This window comes from Tachypleus tridentatus, chromosome 11, assembly GCF_004210375.1.
Source record: "Tachypleus tridentatus isolate NWPU-2018 chromosome 11, ASM421037v1, whole genome shotgun sequence".
NCBI lineage: Eukaryota > Metazoa > Arthropoda > Merostomata > Xiphosura > Limulidae > Tachypleus > Tachypleus tridentatus.
The window spans coordinates 67,822,903-67,836,759 of NC_134835.1; the positions used below are offsets into that span (position 1 = coordinate 67,822,903).

At 31.4% G+C, this 13,857-nt stretch overlaps 1 protein-coding gene across 2 annotated transcripts in view; it reads right to left on the minus strand.

The window, feature by feature from the left end:
* Nucleotides 1-3,548: 3,548 nt before the first annotated feature.
* Nucleotides 3,549-13,857, minus strand: part of LOC143232373 (uncharacterized) — a 50,663-nt gene continuing 40,354 nt past the window's right edge. For both annotated transcript variants that reach the window (XM_076467716.1, XM_076467717.1), the window contains one exon: nucleotides 3,549-5,983. In XM_076467716.1, the coding sequence (XP_076323831.1) occupies nucleotides 4,416-5,983 (1,568 nt within the window). In that variant the 3' untranslated portion in view covers nucleotides 3,549-4,415. The remainder of the gene's footprint in view (nucleotides 5,984-13,857) is intronic.

Genomic DNA, 13,857 nt, shown 5'->3' on the forward strand with positions numbered 1-13,857 from the left:
AGTGGTCGTTTACTTGCATTATTGAACTTAGACACTGTGTCATTACTATTACCTGTGGATCAGAGCAAGTCACCTACTTAGAGCGAAACAAAAATTAACCTGGCAACTAGCACAGCTAACTAAATATATTTTTTCTTATTTTATTACTTATAAAGATTATAATGTGTTGTTTCATCAGTTGGGAACTCTCGCCGTTATCGATATTTTCGGCCGTAAACCTAAAAATATTTGACGAAGTTCAGCCATCTTAGGAAATTTTCTCGTTCTAGATAAATATAATAAAATAAAATATAAAAATAATCTTTGTGAAAGTAACTTTAAAAATAATATAGCTCACCTTTCTTATGGAACATACAATTACTAACTGTTTAGGTTCAAGTACTATCAGAAATTTAATGTACGTTAAATAATATGGCTGCGCATGAGTAAAAATTTACACAATTTTGTTAAAAAATAACTTTAGAGAAGAGTGGCATCTTCTGAGATAAATTACTATCACACTTAGTATTGTTTGGATGTGGCTAAAAATAATGTTTATTAAGATAGAAAAGAAAAACAAAAATTAATAAAAAGCTGAATCTTCCAATAAATAGCAAAAAATATTGGTTCTATAGTAAAAAGAAAACAGTATTTTAGGCACGCTATTATTTGTGTTAAATGACCTCTGTAAGTTATTAAAACACATGGAGCAGGTGGCAAGAAGAAATAAAGTTAAACCTTCGGTAACAGTCGAAATATAAAAGATATAAGTGTGGACAAAAGTTCCCCAATAATAAAAAGATTCAGAAGGAAAACTAGAAGAATAGTAACTATGGGGGGAAAAGTAATTAGAGAAACTAAAAAATTAAATTAATTATGTAGTATGCTACACAAAGAACTTCTATATAGCTAGTAATAATTATACGTAACAAAGCTTAAGTTAACGGAAAGTAAAACTAATGGGGTCAGTACATTAAAACGGTTCGCTTCAAACTTAATCAATTTCCAAATTAATTAAAGTGTAAACGTTAATAAACAGAAAAAATATTGTTGAATATTCCAGATAAATTAATGAATTTTAATTCAGAATACGATAGAAGGAAATAATGTGCGAAAAGAAGTACTCAGTTTATGAGCTCTGTTCAAGAAATCTTGTAATGTTGAACACATTACATATTGTACCTAATAAGTACTAAGTAGTAAATATAATAATTTATTTGAAATATTCATACTTGAAAATGGAAAGTTTATAACTTGAAAGTTGAAAGGGCCGGGCATGTCCAGACGGTTAAGGCACTCGACTCGTGTTCCGAGGGTCGCAGGTTTGAATTCTCGTCACACCAAACATGCTTGCACTTTTAGCCGTGCGGGCGTTTTAATGTTACGGTCAATCAGACTTTTCGTTGTTAAAAGAGTAGCCCAAGAGTTGGTGGTAGGTGGTAGTGACTGGCTGCTTTCCCTCTGGTCTTACACTGCTAAATTAGGGACACCTAGAGCAGAGAGCCCTCATGTAGCTTTGCGTAAAATTTAAAACAAACCAAAGTTGAAAGTGTTCGCATTATTGAAAAATTTGACCTTGAGTGTTTGATTAACGACCCTGATTTGTTTTTCTTTAAGTGAATTTTGTTTAAAGAGCAAACTTCAGTTAATAAATTTATTGGCTGTATTGAAAAATAAACTTGATAATTAGTTATAACACTTTCTACAAATGCTACTAATATGCAATGCTATAATGTTTTTCTTACTAAAAAGTGACCTTCCATAAGAATCCATTGTGTTTGTTGGAAGATATATGGCTAAGAAACAAAATTTTGTGTTAATCAAAAAATTACATAACCAGTAAGAATTTGTTTGATGTGAAAATTAGATTCTTTTATGAATGACATTAAAATAAGAAATTCTATATTTTTTATGACACAAACCATTACAAATTACTATTATAATTACGATATCTTGAATTTCGTAGTGAAATATTTTTAATTTTTTTCTATACCCAAACTAGTGTAAAAGTTAATGTGATTATAAATTTTCCTTTTCTTTTTGCTTTAAAGCTTTTTTTCCTCTTTACATTCAATAGAATTAGTGATTATAGTAAACGGATTAATATCTGTTTTCTCTTTGATAATATTAGAACATTTCTTTGAATGTTCACTAAAGTATTTCAGAACATTGCTTATTGGACTCATTGAAACCTAACACATGTATTTTATACTCTTAATAGCCCTGAATTTATATGTTGTTTCATGCTGTTTGGAACTTCAAAGTAACTTAAGTATTATGTCTTCAGATTTAATAAAATTTACACCAGTTTGATAAAACAATACCGCGTGTACCACTTCGTGAAAAAATAAAATAAATAGAAGAAACTGTCAGAAGTCTATAAATTGGAGAACCAAGTGTCGATATATCCGTGTATTCTCCTCAGTTTCACGTTGTCAACACTAATTTATTAAATATTTCAAAACAAAGTTTCTTTTATAAAATTCTGAACTTGATTATTGTTTTATATAGTGTATTTAAGCTGTTAATAAATAATTGTTAATTTAGTTTCATATCTGCAAACGATCTTAATATTTCTATAACTGACAATGAACAGAGACATGAGCTGATATTTTTCCATGTTGGAGCGAATAAAGAAACTCAAGTACCTATACTACGTTTTTATAAAATGTGTTTGTAATGGTCCGGTGGTAAGTTTGAAGGCTCGTAATGCTACCAATACCCATAGCGGTAAATACACACAATCCATCGTGTGTTTTTACGCTTAAACTAAGTAAGCGGATTTACTTTTAAATACAATATATACAAGCGTGCATTTTGAAATTAAAGTAATTTCTTACGCTTCATGTTTCGGAAGGCATTTTTTATTCTTAGACTTCTCTTCCAGACAGTTTAATAGAGTATATCAAAATAAGTGTTTCATGTTGTCATAATTAACTAAAATCCGTTTTATTAATTATTTGAAAGAGTGGATACATTATTTTCGTTCTAAAAACTTTAGGATTTCCATTACGTTAATAATGCCAGATGTATAGCTTAGAATTCCTGAAAAAACATTCCAGTTTGTTCTCAAGATGCCTGAAATTTACCATTTCACTTTATAAAAGAGAAAAACTGAATATTCGTGATAACTAGCGAATACTTATAATTATCAACAAAAGGTTTGTAATTGGGAACTGCATAACACTTCACTTGAATACAAGCTTTATGAGTGAAGTGGGATTTTAAAACGTCAAAAAATCTGTAACTATAGACACGTTTAATAAAACTTAAGAAGTTGAAAGTCTAGGAGTGAAATGAGTTTAATTATTAAAGACATTTCTTTAAAGCACGCTATCTACGTTAATAAAGTGTTAAAAAATGCGAATAAGCCATATATTTTACTCTTTAAATTCTGATAGAGGCTCATCTTTGACGTAACTTTTGTTTACGATTGACATTTGAACGTATTATAAAAATTGTAAGAAATAACATTTAGTTCTTTACAAGCTCAAAAAGCTGTCTTTTCAATGAAAAAGATAATGCTTAATAGAACATATCCATTGAATGTGAAACGTGTTTTGGTAAAACATGTAATAATTTTATTTACGTGACATGAACAGCAGGAGTTCTATACATTTTGTTTAGGTGACAAGATATTAAAAATGAGTACATATTTTTTAGCAATATTATCTTTATGATTACCCAAAATAAATTGAAAGTGTTGCTGAATCTGCTTCTAATGTTTAAATGATAACTTTAATTACATAATACAAAAATGACAGCAACAGATATCACAATAATTATACTTTCAATAATACAAATCTATACTTAAGATTATGACCAGTTTTATGTTTATGTACATCAACAAAGACAGAATTTACTAAGGTCAAACCATAAAATGACCTCAGGATAAACTCATCACAGTGCCAATTTAATGTCAACCATTTTGTTGTGAGCACTTCCATTTATAAGCCTAAACACATTTTTATAACACCGATACATGATTGGTTTACAATATAACACAGAGAATAATTCGAGTAATTGATTCAAACAACAATATTTCCTTTAACTATTCGTATACACTCTGGTTTATAACACTTAGATACGTTAAAGTTCAAAAATCATTTTTACCCAGGACTTTAACTTTAGATTTGAGATCTTTTTCACTAGCCAAACATAAATTTTTATTTGTCTGTTTCACACTACAAAAACCATTTTGTCCAGACCCAACATCTACAACATAGGTTATAATACTGTTTCTTCACATCGTAAATATGAATATGTCCAGAAATCATAAGTTCATTAATTTGAAAGATACTAATGTTATCACAATATAGAAGATAAAGCGACACCAATAACTTGATGTGCAGGTTTAAACCAATACAAAATTACAATGGCTTATACTGGACATCTAAAATGACAATAGTGACATTTCGCCTTGTCAGTTACTGAGTCTACAGTTCTGTGACTGGTATCATCTTTAGCGATTGCTGAGCTGTTGTTTGTAGCACTGTACTTTCGTCTTCAACACAGGTTGTTTTCTGGTACTGAGGTTCCTTTCTTCTAGAGGTCCACTTATTCTTAAGAGCCACAGCAAGTTTCTCTCTATAACGAAAACCCAGCAAAACTAGAACACCAACTGCTATCGTAGCAGCCACTATAATACCAATAATCATTTGTTGTCTTCTATTTTCTATGTAACACCCGAGATCTTCTTGTGTAACTTTTAAAAGCAGCATATTTTTTAATCCAGGAGGAGTTGTGCAGTGGACTTCCACTATGTCACTTGGAGCATCGCTTGAAAAATTTTTGTTTCTTAATAATTTCCACAGCCACAACAGTTTACAGTCGCAAGACAATGGATTGTCCCTAACGTCAAGAACAGTCAGCTCATCCCAAGGAAGTAAGTCATAACTGAATGTAGTAAAAGCATTTCCACGAAAGCTTACGTATTTCAGATTGGGAAGACCATCAAAAGTATGCGAATCAACGTGATTTAAGTTTTTATTATGAGCTATAATAAATTTCTGTAAATTAACGTTGTCAAAAAAAGAGTTTTTACGAATGCTGGTAAACATTGGAGAGCCGCTGATTTGGATTGTTCTAAGATATTTAAGCTTTTGGAAGGAACGAGGCTTAAGTTCTTTAAACTTATTTTGGCCTATATTAAGTTCTTCTAAACGATTGACAATACGCAATGCTGATGTGGGAATCTCTTGAAGTTCATTATCGTGAAGTTTTAGGACAAGAAGAGAGCTTAATTGTTGAAATCCCTTAGCATCTATTCTCCGAAGACCACATCCATCTAGAGATAACTCTTCAAGCTGTCTGAGGAAAGCAAATGCTCCTTCCGAAACTTCTCGTATTGTATTCAACCCAAAATCTAGTTTTAACAATGTAGGAACGTCCTCAAACGCTGCAGATGGAATGTGATTAAGTTTGTTATCTCTTAGCAATAGACCCCGGATGTTTTCGAGTCCCTCAAAGGCGTTTTCCGAAATATAAATTATTCTGTTTCGTGAGAGATCTAGTGTTTCTAAGTTAGGTAAGTGCACAAACGCTCTTGATGGTACGTCTTCTAGAAAATTCTCATTTAAATGCAACACTTTCAGCTGCTGTAAACCAACAAAAGAATAGTTGTGAACTGAAGAGATCATGTTACTACTTAATAGAAGAAATTCTAAGCGACCCTGCATTTTAAAATTGTATTCTCCCAGATCTACCAACTGATTGTGTGAGATATCCAGGTATTCCAAGTTATGATATACACTAAAGGAGGCCATTATACCTTTAATGTGATTGTTGTTTAGAATAAGTTCACGAAGTTCTGGATTCAAAGTGATGGGGACTACGTCTAGGTTGGCATTAGCACATAAAACTCGTAGGCTTTGATCGTCACACTTACACCGCATGGGACACATGGCAGAGACCTCTGTCCACAAACATAAAATGTAGAAGAGAAGAACCATTATCCCACGTGATCCCCGCAAGCACTGCATGGTGATTAAATTCAAAAGGAGCTCTGTAGAAAAAAATGAAAGAACATATTTATGCTTAATTACCGAAAAATAATAAAACAAAGTGTACTATAATAATCCTAGTACCTTTTTCTAGTTAATATTCTAAATGAATTTTGAAACAATAATATTACGTTTACAGGAAGTAGTCTCTATTATCCAAACCATTCGCAGTGATTTTAAATAGGTTTCTTGTCTTACTATTATATAAATTACTATAATAATAAAAACAAAATATTAAAAACCTAAAAATTATGAACATTATTACTTATAAATGACTTATACTAGATTTAAATGCGTACTTAACTTATTTAACGGGGCAAACGGCAAGTTTCTTAACTTATTTTGACGATAAAACATCCAGGCTAGACATGAAAAAACCAAAGACACATTTTGAAGTAAAGCAATCAAACAGCTGAAACGCGACATGATAAACGTTGAAAAATACAAGGTTTCGGTAGTGTATAGGCAATTAATACTTAATATATACCACTTAAGAGAAACCTCGATAATAGAGACATTTTAGAATAAAAATTGGTAAAACTGGCCACGTGTTTATGAATGGTTTTTGTTCTCTTTCTTAACAGAGAGGTTCTTTATTTTTTTCTTAAAGCTGTAGTATTTTAAGCCAGTGTTCCACATAAACAATACAAAATAACGCCATGCGTAACTTTATATAATAATAATTAATTTTATTTTATGTTACCTGTAACGAGAGTAGGAGTGAAGTTTATTACAGATATTATATCAAAAAAATTTATAATTATTTAAAACACGTGATTTATTATCACAATCACAATTTTTGTAAAGACAGTTTTATTCCCGAAAATCGAAATGTCCAAACATTTTCCTAACTGTTTTTACTATGGTAACATTACGGAGGATCTCAAACAAAAAATAGAGTTTTTATCAATATGAATAAAGAAATAGATGATAGATTCACCAGATACTTTTTAACACGTACATGTTAACAACGTGTAGTAAATTAAGAGAATGATGAAGTATGTTCTTCACGTGCACTTCCAAGCAACACACTTAATACAGATTACTGGATCAAAAATTAACAGAAATAAATAAACTACGTTTATCATTAACAATGTCATTTTCTGCGTGTTCATTTTTCATTTGAGTTGTGTAAAATTGTCATAAACAATCTTTTAAAGACGTTGGATTTTAATTCTTAAAACGCAAAATGATACATTGTGAACTCTGAACAATGCTGGCACGTAACAATGTTAAGCCTTTTTCTCTCCACCTGAACACGTTCTTGGTTATAAAATATTGTAATTATAAAGCTGTAAGAACTTTATTCCTAACAAAAACGTCTTTTATCTTTATCATAACAACATTTATATAGGGTCAAAGGGTAGAGGAAGATATTAAAATATAAAGACAGTTTCTGATGCAAAACAACTTTAAGAAAAAAAAATAGATAACTGTTATAATCTTTAATCCGCGATCATTAAAATATAGAAAAATGTTGTAATCTTTACCTATGGATCAATGAAACAAATAGTTGTGTCAGTATTTAATAAAATACCATTAAAAACCATTTATAACTGTTAAAATATATATCCAGAAACAAGTAAACATTGATAACTGTTAAAATATATATCCAGAAACAAGTAAACATTGATAACTGTTAAAATATGTAACTAGAGACCAGTAGAACATTGGTGACTGTTATGATTTAGTCATGGAGTAGGAGAGTATACCAGACACACGGTTTTGGATTTATATTACGAAACTAGACTACGTATTTGCACAAGGAAATCTTATGTCCAATCTAACACCGTGGTTTCGTTTACTGCTCACGCCATATCTTCACATTTACAAGTTTATTCCCCTTGAAATAACTGCAAATTTTACGTTAACGCTCAGACTAAGGATTCCATGAGTTACATTCTACGATATGTAATGTAAATGGGAATATAGAGACCAGGTTAAAAATGCCGCTTTATTTCGAAATACGCACTCATTGTATTCAACTGCATTCAACTGAATCAGTTGAAACGTATCTGTCATATCTCTTATAATGCGAACAATAGTCGTTTATCAAAACGTAATGTTTCTTACTTATGGGTGAATTTGCGAAATGGTATAAGACAGATATGGATAAAAGACAAATCATCTTCAAATGTGATGGGAAGGTTCGCAAAACACTTCGTTAACTGAGACAAATATTTTTTCGTTCTTAAATTAATGCCCCAGAAAGTCGTAAGGAAATCTCCTAGGAGGAATGTGGGCGACCATTAAAGTTGAAGCAGTGGTATTCAGTTTTGCAGAGGATACTGTTTTAAAGTGCTATATATTTCCTCTGTCTAGATCTATTCCCTTCGGAACTTTCCTAACAAATAACCAGTCACCAGGAAATGATCATTGATTCCAGCTCAACTTTTCTTTTTTATTAACTACCAGTTTCTCAGTGATGTTCATGCTAGAAATACCTCAACATTCATTTTATTTTTTACAAAGATCACTGTGTTGTTCCGTGTCAACTACCTTCTTAAACACCCAAAACACGTTCCTGTACTGTTTCTAATTAATTTATTAGCATCATATTTGTCTTAAGATGTCATGACATAACATAATTAATATGTATATATAATTTGTTTTAGGTTAAAGCTATACATTGGGCTACATGTCATAAGTCTACCGTAACCTTATCGCTGGCTCATTGGAAGACTATCTGATAAAGTTCAAGATTTTATACAGTTACTTCTACAAACTTCTAAAAAATATTGAAGAACATTCTCGAAATCAACAGACCTGAAACGTGATTCCTCCATAATTTTTTTATATAGCTTATAATACCTTGATTCTCTTAATTCTCGAAACTGACGCTGTTGCAAACATACAAGTTTCTTTTTTAATCGAGGTGGTTGTGAATTTAACGAACACGTATCAAACTTATTTAGATTTACGTTGATTTTTGAATGAAACAATACCTGTATAAAGTGTTATATTTATTCATTTTTATAAGTTTGTTTGTTTTTTGAATTTCGAGCAAAGCTGCACAAGGGCTATCTGCGCTAGCCGTCCCTAATTTAGTAGTGTAAAATTAGAGGGAAAGCAGCTAGTAATCATCACCCACCGCCAATTCTGGGCTACTCTTTTACCAATGAAAAGTGGGATTGAACGTCACATTATAACGCCCCACGGCTCAAAGGGCGAATATGTTTGGTGCAATGTGTATTCGAAACCGCGACCCTCATATTACGAGTCGAACGCCTTAACCCACCTGGCTATGCCGAGCCGTTTTTATAAGACCTTAACTGTATTATATATTCGAATGAAAATACGTGTTTCATGATTACGTATAAATTCTTTACTAAACTATTGAAAACAATTTTTAAAACACAACATATAATTTATAGTATTTAAAGAAAATAGTGGCTATTTTAGTTAAATATATTGCATAAAATATAAAATACAACAATAAACGTTAGAAAAGCAATAATGAACAACCTTTTAATATTTAGACATGATATAAATGAAACTAGAATGACTTGCATTCTAGTCCCCTTCACGTTTCGTGTACAGGTATAGTATGTTAATTTATAAAAAAAATTTGAATATGAAAACCAAGAAGACAAATAAGAGTCAAATCTAATATAAATTCGCTGTGGGATACCATGTATAAAAACTGCATTTTGACATCGCTTGGCACTATGTAGGTGGTGTGACACCAACGAAAATTAATCGTTTTGGGGAAGAGTTATGTTTTAAAACACCTTTTCTGTTGCAAAATATTCATATATACAGATATTAAAGATGAACTGAGGTCGAGGATATAGAAGTTAGAATATTCCTTCTACATAATGGAACTGTAAAACAAAATAGCATGGATCAGCCTGGGGTACCATGAACATCCAAAAAGAAACCTGCAACAAGCTGTACCAAAGTCGAGGTTAGCAAAGTGTGATGAAGCAACAGGTAAGAATCGAAAAATGCATAATCAGTGGCAGAAGTTATTTACTTGTCTAGGGCAACAATACGCAACATAATTGAATAGCATTTCCATATGGAAACGAGACCAGTATGTTGCATGCTCATGTATATAATGCTTACAGTTATACCTCATGTTCAACCATAGCATAACGTAAGCAAATAAGTGGATAGGATACAGTGTTCACGGATTTTTATGCCAATGAACTGTTGAAACGGTTGATAGAAAATCATCTTCTTTGCATACTAGAAAGGTCACGGACAGCAACAGGGAGTAGTGGTATGCTTAGGACATAATAGTCCTGTAATAAAACCTTTTTCAACTTAAATTACGTTGCAAGGCTAATGCCAAATTTACAGTCATCAGGTAAAGCGTGTCTAAATGTGGCAATATGGACTATAATGACTATAATGTTTTGAGGCTCCAAAACATTTGTTTTTACACCTGCTTTGTTTACATTTCACATTTACAGAGTATTCTAGTTCTCACTGAACACTGCTAGCAAGCGTTATATTACTTCCAAACAATATATTTCGTAGGAGAAGTGGAAACCAATATTTTGTAGTTGTTTGAGAAAAAGTCATAATTCAAGTGGTATATAATACTGTTTCAACAGGATCCTAAACTTGTACTTTTCTTTTTGTTTCACATACACATACCACGATAAAACGTAATAACGAGAAAAGCACTTATTGTATACTGAACACAAGGAATTGTTAGATTAAATCATTCGTATTAACAGAAGCCAAGCACATAAAACAAAGAAGAAAAAACAATTAATTTGTGTCATTTCTTCAATCATTACTTTACTTTTATTGTTGTTGGTTGAGCTACGTCGCAATCAACCAAAGTCCAATTCACAAGGCCATGCTCAGCTACATGTAGAAACAAACAAGACATAACATATAAGCGAAATCCACTATTAATAACTACCAAGGCTAGAGAGATCTAATGTAGAAGCCTCTGGGCCCAATGTAATTCTGTTACAGTCCCTAAAGAAATACATGTAGTTTATCAAAATCCATAACGCAGAATGGAATGAAGAAATAATACAAATAAGGTAGGTGTAAATGACAAAAAAAACTACCAAACATAACTACATTACCATGAACCTTTTACTATTTTACTGAAAGAAGTTTGAAGTTAGTCAACACATCATGGTGTAAAGTGAAACGTTAAGTAAAATTAATTTATGAAACTTGTGTTCCTCACATAAATTAATATACGTTATAACACACAAAGTAACTTAACAATCATCCCAAGAAATAATTTATAGCCCAAATGCAATTGTAATGATAGATGTTAAATGTTCTACCATACAATATTATTCAGACTAAAATTCAATCCAAGCTCTTATAAAACATAAAAAAAGCTGAAACTTAAATCAAGAATTTACAAACTCACATTGATTTTATGTGTAAAAACATATTATAACAAAGAATTTGACATTTCCAAAGCAATCTTTGGATTGAGAATTTAAAAGGTGTAGAAAAATTATTTTGAGCTTTTTACAACTGTGTGAATCAATTCAACATCTTGCTCTTATTTCAAATAGAAAAGTAAAGTTATATTAACGTCTGAAACCACATACTTTATTCTAAGATAAAATAAACCCAAGCATTTGATTACTGTGACCTCATCTTCAAAAGGTATTTATTTATATTATCACATGAAATTACTTTTGAAATTAAGTGCATTGGAATTTCGTTAAACTGGTTGTTAACTCTGGAATTAACCTAATTATTTACCGATGAATTCATCATTAATGTGAATTAATTCATCATTAATTGTTTACTCTAGAAACAAATGTATCGACTTTGCTCGTTAATCATATAATTCATTTAGTCAGATTGTTAACACTAAAATTATTTTAATCTCATAAATTGTCATAATAGATACCTTATTATTCATGTGTTTTGCGTTATGTAATTTTTCAGTCCCACACATTTATTATATAAAAACAACACGAACTATTAACATTACAGTAAATTATAAGTTGATGGTGTTGCGGTGTTAATTTGAGCAAGTAAACGTTTTAAATTTTTACTTTTGAAAAGAATACTCAATATTGTTTGTATGTAAACCATTTGTCTACAAATCATTATTTGTATCAACTATTTATAATAACCATTATTTTAAATTGTGTTATTATTTCTTCGTTTAAAATTTCGCTCAAAGCTACACGAAGGCTATCTGGGCTATCCGTCTCTAATTTATCAGTGTAAGACCAAAGGGAAGGCAGCTAGTTATCACCATCCACCGCCAACTCGTAGGCTACTCTTTTACCAACGAATAGTGAGATTGACTGTCACGTAAAGTCTCCACGGCGGTATAGTGGACATGTTTGGTGTGATAGGGATTCGAACCCTTGATCCTCAAGCAATCTAACCTGCTGGCCATGACAGGCCTATTGTTTGTATGTTAAACTTCATATTTGTATGAAGAAATAAAACTGTGAGTATCAGTCCTGTTGGGGGCCTGGCATGGCCTAGCGCGTTAAGGCGTGCGCTTCGTAATCTGAGGGTCGCGGGTTCGCGCCCGAGTCGTGCCAAACATGCTCGCCCTCCCAGCCGTGGGGGCGTTATAATGTGACGGTCAATCCCACTATTCGTTGGTAGAAGAGTAGCCCAAGAGTTGGCGGTGGGTGGTGATGACTAGCTACCTTCCCTCTAGTCTTACACTGCTAAATTAGGGACGGCTAGCACAGATAGCCCTCGAGTAGCTTTGTGCGAAATTCCAAAAACAACAACAACAACAACAGTCCTGTTGGAAAATATCATAAATTTGATACATCTTAACATGTAATTAGCTTTTACATTTAAATTACAATTTACTTAATTTCAGGCTAATTAGAATCGTAATACGTAACCTAATAAATTGGAGGCTCGATTGAAATCAATTATAATACGTAAAAATTAATTATTGATTCATCTGCAGTATCAGATAAATTTGTAAGTAATATTTTACCGGCATTTTTAATATATATATATATATATTGTGAGGGAGGGATTATATCTATATCAGATAGAAATCTGTACGCTATGAGATATAGGATCTTAGTGTATACTTCAGTTTACGAATTTCAATAATTATATTTTCTGAAATTGTTTCCTTAGTAGTATTTAACTTTAAAAGGATACTGAAATTAAAGAACTATCACTCAGTAAGGAGTAAACTCCATCTTATTTCGAAGAAAATTAAACCTCTTTTAACCGAGTTATTAATGGTTATAACTTCCAATTTGAAAATTTCTGAAAAAAAGCATGCGAGAATCTGAAACTTAAGTTATTCAGCTTTGCGTAAAGCCAGATTTTTATTTGGTCAGTTCATTACTGTATTGTTTGTCACCACTATATGGGTGAGGTTATTTCTTTTCACAATAAATTAATAAACAAAATTCGTTTATATATGATGTCATACATACAAGTCATCGTCACTTATTTCAGACGTTCTAATTCTGTACAATCAGATGAGTGTCTCCCGCTTGAAATTTGTCACACTTTTCAAAAAGATATAAAATGGAATTCTTGACAATATTGTTTGGGTTTGGAATAACCTGTAGCTTATTTCTGTTTTAATATGCTATGTCATTATTCCTCAGACCAGGTAAAAAGTTTACGAAGAACTGATAGAAAATACCTCTTATTTCAAAATCCCAAAAAGTATAAAACGTTAGAGCCAGATTGAATTTGAATAAACTTAAAAAAACAAACCAGACCATAAAGTTCTGAGAATAATGTTTTACATTAGAGATAAATATCGACCTGTGCGTGACAAACTGTTAGGCGTTTAATAAACTACTGAAATTATATTAATATTAATTTTTACTGCAGTTTTACACCATAAAAATTAATCTGTCCTTTAATAATAATTATAACCAAATATTATTTACGGAATCATTATACAATTTACATAAAATTTTAAGGGCTA